At 41.8% G+C, this 6538-nt stretch overlaps 1 protein-coding gene across 23 annotated transcripts in view; it reads left to right on the forward strand.

The window, feature by feature from the left end:
- The window catches only part of EYA1 (EYA transcriptional coactivator and phosphatase 1), a 281440-nt gene that overhangs the window by 207961 nt on the left and 66941 nt on the right, over positions 1-6538 (forward strand). For 16 of the 23 annotated variants that reach the window (XM_025200263.1, XM_025200365.1, XM_025200272.1 and 13 more), the window contains 2 exons: positions 3051-3193; positions 5512-5595. In XM_025200263.1, coding sequence (XP_025056048.1) covers positions 3051-3193; positions 5512-5595 — 227 coding nt within the window. The remainder of the gene's footprint in view (positions 1-3050; positions 3194-5511; positions 5596-6538) is intronic. The other 7 variants (XM_025200257.1, XM_025200296.1, XM_025200287.1 and 4 more) reach the window with 1 other exon arrangement.

A 6538-nucleotide genomic window follows, 5' to 3' on the forward strand; every position in this document is an offset into this window, starting at 1 on the left:
GAAATTTTTCTCAATTCAATGTAACTCACATGAGAGAGGATGGCCAGATTTATTTAATAAATTGTAGTACTATACAGATAAACAGCTGCATTTAACTAATTACTATTCTTACAAGCATAAAATATTATTAAGCTTGAAAGAGTGAAGATTTTTTTCAGTGAAGCTTGATGTTCACAAAAAATCTCAGTATATGTATTGTTACATAGTGAAAATTCTAACTCGTTCATGAGAAACATTTAGACATCTCTTTATTTTAGCCATGAAAAAGCAGTTTTTTCTTTTGAAATTAGAATTTTGAAATAGAAGATGTCAAAGAGGTTCAAAATTGCATACCAGATTGTAAACTGTTGGGATGAATAATTTGCATAGGCTATTTTACTTTGCATAACAGTGTTTGGGACCTCAGTGTTGTTGGCAGGGAGTTGGCTGCCAATGTCAGAGGGAAGGAAAGGAAGAAGGAAGAGCATTTATGTATAGTTAAAGCACATGTGTAAGGAGGTGGGAAGAGGGGAAGGAGAGACCAAGCAGTGACTGCCATTGTGGAAGGGAGAGGAAAAAGCAGGGAGGGTTGCAGAGGGACTCAGTGGCATGGCTGAGAGCAGGGTAGGAGATGCACCAGGCCAAGCTGCTTGACACTGATTTTCTGTGTGCTTTGGGATGGATCCAGTTATTCATGGGCCAGATGCAAGCACTGCCGTGCTAAAGCAGAAAACACCATGTACTGTATTTACTCAAAAGACTACCCTGATGATAAGACCCCAATAATTAGATTCTGTATATGGAATCTTTATAAGTTTGTTATAATTTTCTAGGTATAGAATCTAATTATTGGAGGTTTGCCTTGAATTTGTCTCCTTCCCACTGCTACAGCAGGGAAAATAAAACTGGAAGGTTAGTAGCCCTTTTGCTTTCTGCTTCCCTCCAACTTTTTCCCTAGTAGCCCCTTCCCCCTTTCTTTACTGTCAGACCCTGCTCTTCTTGAGCATGTGAAAGTGAGAAGCAAATATGAAAACAATCACTTTGAAATTAAATATGGCTGTAGCAATTTGCATATAGTACCCATAGACTTAGTTCATCCAGAATTGATACAAATTACCTGTTTTTTGAAACTGCTGTAAGTTTTAGCATAGGTACTCCATGAACACACTTTTGAACATCACTTTGGCCCATAGTTATATCTAATATAAATTATGCATGGTACTTAGTCCAAAGCAAAAAGGCTCATGATTTACCACATAGTTCATTGGACTAAGCCCTACCAGAGTCATCAGCATTTCAAGCCATAGTGAGCCATGACACTGCATACAGTTCACCCAGAATCCTTCTGTCATGCCCTCTCATCCTGGTTCATATGATTAGTATGGCCGTACCCTCCACGGTGACCCCACAACTCAGCACTGCTCAGAATGTGTGTATACTCCAGATACCTCCCCCCCTTCACCCCCACAGAGCCTCCATGTGCTAATTAGGCCCCACTCATGACTAGAGCCAGGTGTTCTTGTCACAAGTACTGGGATGCTCCAAAAATGTATATGCAGACAAGAGCAGCCCAGTCTGGCTTTACATCATAGAGAGCGGAGCCACTAATCATATGCACCAGTCTGAGAGAGAAGGCAACAGAGAGCATGAGGTTGTGGCTCACCATGACTTGAAAAAATTGTTGGCAGTGTGGGGGATTGCACTTAATGGGTATTAGCATATATCTTATTCAGAGGGCTTCACTGATCTATCCTTGTGGTAGATTTCCATCAGGATTTTTTGCACCAGGGAGAGTGTCGGAGCTTGTTCTGGTCTCTTTCAGTGCTGGCCTGGTATTGCAGTATCTCCAGGCCTGGTGCTTGTTCACTCCTGGGGGAACAACTATTTTTTTTTTTAAGGGACACACACACACACACACGGTTCCTATCAACATGTTTGCCCAATATGGCCTTGTATTTTATAGTCAAGTTCAGTGTTAGCTGCGTTTAATCAAATTCATAGTTGGTTTCCTTTGCTAAGCATATGCTGCTTTTGGCAGGAGTTTAATGATAGACAGTGTATTTAGTGAGATTTTTTTCTGCATTACAAGGGCCCTTTTTCCCCCTGCCAAGGGGTGGGGGGCCTCATTTTGTCCCCATCCCCAGGTGACCCCAGCCCCTGTGCAGCAGGCTCTGTTGCTTCTCCACTCTTAGTACAGTGAGGTAGAGAGGAAGAGGCAGGGACAGGGCATTTCTTTGAGCAGGAAGGAGAAGAGAGAGAGTATTTTCACCTGCTTTTGGAACTTTAAAAAGTGCCTGGAACCCCCTGCAGTGCAGTCCAGTCCAAAAGTGGGGCATAGCCATACCACTGCATCCGCTATGAATCTGCCCCTGATCATATATGTTGGAGAAAAATCTGTATCCTACTTTGAAATTACTCCTCAAAAAATGTCAGTGTTGAGTAGGTCATTGAAGAACACTTCAAATTTCCTCAATTTATAAAACAGGATTAAACTTTTAAATTAGACCTATCCTGACTATTTCAGGGCTCTTGGTCTCTGTTTTACATGAAGAGGATTCTACTGAACCAAACAGAAGCCATAAGAAGGAAAAAACCTCATTAATTTTATAATTCTGAAAAGATCTAAAAATTAAATATTAGTCTTCTAAATGCAATTGATTGCAACAATAGTTTTTGCATTCACAGGTCACTTTGATGGTAATATTAGACAGATTTTGAAAAATTGTGTTTCAAATTACAACAAGCTTAAAATTGTTGGAAAGAGATTTGAGGAGAGGATAAAAGATTGGTTTGATTATTTGGAAGCATGAGGATTTTCTGGAATTTTTTCAATGTTATTGTCTCTTGGCTGAGGTAAATTTGATTACTTTTGATTACTTACAGCTGCTAGCTGGTAGAGTTAGTTTGTTTATGTATTACTATTAATGCTTCCAGGTCATTAGTTTAAGCTAATTATAGTCGGTGTACCCAAAGCTTTTCTATGGACATTTTTTAATGCCAGATCTGAAGAAATAAACTAAAATTAACATTATGTTTTATAAACAAAGGTGAAAGTTATTTCTCTATTGCAGCAGAGTACAGTACAATCCACAGTCCATCGACGCCCATTAAAGACTCTGATTCAGATAGATTGCGTCGTGGTTCTGATGGAAAATCACGTGGTCGAGGCAGAAGAAACAATAACCCTTCACCACCACCGGATTCTGACCTTGAGGTATGTTATATACCCTTTATTTGCTGTGGGAACTGCTATGTATATCATTTCTTTGAAGACAGGTACTTATTTGTAATTGAGAAATGCAGTGGCAATAGATCTAGTCTATTTTTGTCTAAATGAATTTTCAGCGGAAAATTGAATTTTCAGCTGGACAATTTTTTTGCATGAAAAGACATCAACTTTCCCTGGAGTTTTTAAATTTGTTTTGATTTGATAAAAGAGTGTCTGAAAACCAAGATGTTTACAACAAAAGCACAAATGTTTCAGTTTGTACACGAGGTACTTGGCACAGCAAAACAGTCATTATTCACTTGCTTTATGCCTTGATCTTGCTCTCTAGTTTGTCTTCCTATCCAGACTATCTCAGAGTCAGGGACTCCTAGAATACATTATTTCACTTTCCCAAGAGTTGAAGCTGTTATACATTATGGGAGAGGTTGTATATTCAGGGTTCTGAAATATTTACAGAATGGCTTTTGAATTTTTCTGCAAATACATAATTTACCATAGGTAAGGTTTTTCAAAATGCTTAAATCCATTAAAAGTGGACTTAAACTCCTAAAAAAAGTACTTTGTAAATTTCCCCCCCTTTATTTTCAGAGACTAAACTGAAAAGCAGTTTACTGAAAATGTTTACTTTGTGGTCTAAACCAGAAAAAGGCAATTAAAATCTAATAGTCATAACTTTGAATTGCTTTGTTCATGTATTTCAGATTTTCCTGACAGTTGGATTTTAAATTTCAAAGTTTACAATTCATGGGTTTTTCCCCTGCATGTGTTTTAATACAGTCTACTATTTTTTTTTCTTAATAGAATAATTTATTATAGTAGAAAACTAAAAGACTGTTTTAGACTGTTCAGGACCAACTTGCATTTCTGAAAATACATTATGGCTGCATACAGATGTTAATTTCTACCAGAAGAAATTTCCATTAGAAAAATAGCCTGGGAGCTGGACTGCACATGCAAGCTCTCCAGCCAGAGATACTAGAGGTCTGCCCCCTAGGCCACCACTGCTCTTAGGCAGCCCATTACTTGACAGCCTCTCCTCTCCCCTTCCTGGGAAGGTGAGGGGCTGCCAGTGGCAGTCTGCAGGTTCCACAGATAGCCAGGGAGGATTCCAGCCCTGGAAAACTGCCCCCCCCACCCCATTACGCCCCATTCCACAGTTGACTGATTGACAGGAAGGGGGCATTCTTCTGTGGGAAGCCTCCCAGTTCTCCCATGCAGGAAAATAGCCACAGAGGAGTACAGGGAAAGGAGCAGGGGTGCTTAGCTGCTGTGGCAAGGGGCTGAGAGCCTTGCTTTAGAGACATTGCAGCCTGCCTCATCCCATGCTGACACAGATCGGTGTAGGGTGAGGCAGGGGAGTTTTGCTATGGCAGCAAGGCTCCTGAGCATCGCTGCTGTGGTACAGTAGACTGCCTCATCCTGCTTTGCTGTAGATCAGCTGGACAGCATGGGCAGCAAGAGGAAGCTGGAGGGACTGGGAGGTGGACATGTGGAGGTTTTCCCCAAGCTAAACTCCCAACCCCTGTGGCTGCCCTCTGGCTGCTCTCTGCCTGCTTCCCTTTCAGCTGAGCAGTGAGGGTGGAAAGAGCAGTGATTGGAAAGTCAGTGCCAGCTTCCCCTTTTTTCCCCAGCTGGGTGGTGAGGGCAGCAGTTTAAAAGCCAGAGGGGCCAAGAGTCTGGTTTGGTGAAAGCCATTGAGCCACTCAGCTTGCAGCTCCTCTAATTTCCTCTTGCCACCTGTGCTGCCCAGTTGACCTTGAGCATACTGTGGTAAGGCAGGCTACTGAGTCTTGCAGCTGCAGCAAAATCTCTCTGCCTCATCCTGCTTTGGAACCCCACACTAAAAAGCAGGCAGGGACCAGCTGGTGGCTGCTCCTCCCCTCTGCTCCTGGTCTACCAGATGGGGAGAGCAATTGCCCCCTGTGCCTTCTCCAGACTGGTGACACTGGCCTCCATAAGGCACAGGCGCCTTTCCCCTGGCTCCATTCCTTCCACTTATAGGGAGGAGTTAAGTCTGGATAAAGTTTGCAGATGTTCAGTCTCCCAGGAGAAGCTCTCTGAGGAATGTTTTAATCCTGGTTGTTCCTTGGTTATTTTTCTCCTGAAGCAGCCATTTTTGCTCTAGGAGAAAAAAAACTTGAATGTGTACATAATTCATGTGTCTACCAAGAGAAACAGAATATCTGCATATGATCTATGACTGTTTTAATAAAGTGTTCTCATTTGTTCATATACTGATTTAAGTTTTAAATTGCCAAATCAGCTTTACAAAAGAACACATTAATTTGATTCTCTTTTTACAGAGAGTATTCATTTGGGATTTGGATGAGACGATCATCATTTTCCACTCCTTGCTTACAGGGTCCTATGCTAACAGATATGGGAGGGTAAGTGTCAAGAAACAGTACCAACATACAATAATGTTTTTCTGTATAGGTATGGATATATAAGATGGGCCAGAATGCTAGTTTTATCCCCTCAAAGACAAACTGGGATTTGAAGTATCATGATGGATAGAAAGACTTATACATGGAATGTTTTGCTCACTTTTGTTCCTCCTGTACTCCTCTTCCTCTAATAAATAAAAATGAAAACATTATTATCAGTGATAATCAAAGGCTCCATTAGAATAAGTGCTGAATGTCTGCAACTCTTGCTGATAGTACCAGAACTGAGAAGGTTGTAGCTTCTGTCATCAAATGCTCAATGTATTGAAGGAGCAGGTCATAAAATGTCCCTTTGGTCTCAGTGATCAAACATGAAATACATTTGATTGTTTCAAATAGTAATAAATAACACTGTGGGACCAGCGACTCTTTAAATGCAATATTTTTTGTCCAAAGTTCAGTCTTTTAAGAGCATAAGAATATAAGTGCCATACTAGGTCAGATCATAGGGTCAACTTTCCCAGTATCTTGTTTCTTTCAGTGGCATTAGATGAGGGGTATCAAGCGCACCTGTGCCCTGGGCAACGACCAGATTGTGAAGTTTTCTGTGGGGTAGTTCTGGACTGCAAGGAGCCTCCTGAACTGGATATAGATCCGGCAGACCAGGAGTGGCAGTGATGTGGTGGAGGGCAAGGGGTGAACTGTTGTGCAGGCAGGGCAAAAGGCATTGGTGATGGTGGCAGCGTGGGCAGTGGCATGAGGGTGCTTACCCTCTGCCACCGATAAACGGGCCCACCGGAGATCTGTCACTGGGAATGTGGTGGCAAGCCCTGCCCCCAAATTCCTGGGCACCTGTAGGCTGGATGAAATGACTCTGCAAGTTGGATACAGCCTATAGGCTGCATGTTTGACACCCCAGCTGATTAGAGTATGCTAAGGGAAA

This window comes from Alligator sinensis, unplaced genomic scaffold, assembly GCF_000455745.1.
Source record: "Alligator sinensis unplaced genomic scaffold, ASM45574v1 scaffold71_1, whole genome shotgun sequence".
Lineage (NCBI taxonomy): Eukaryota > Metazoa > Chordata > Crocodylia > Alligatoridae > Alligator > Alligator sinensis.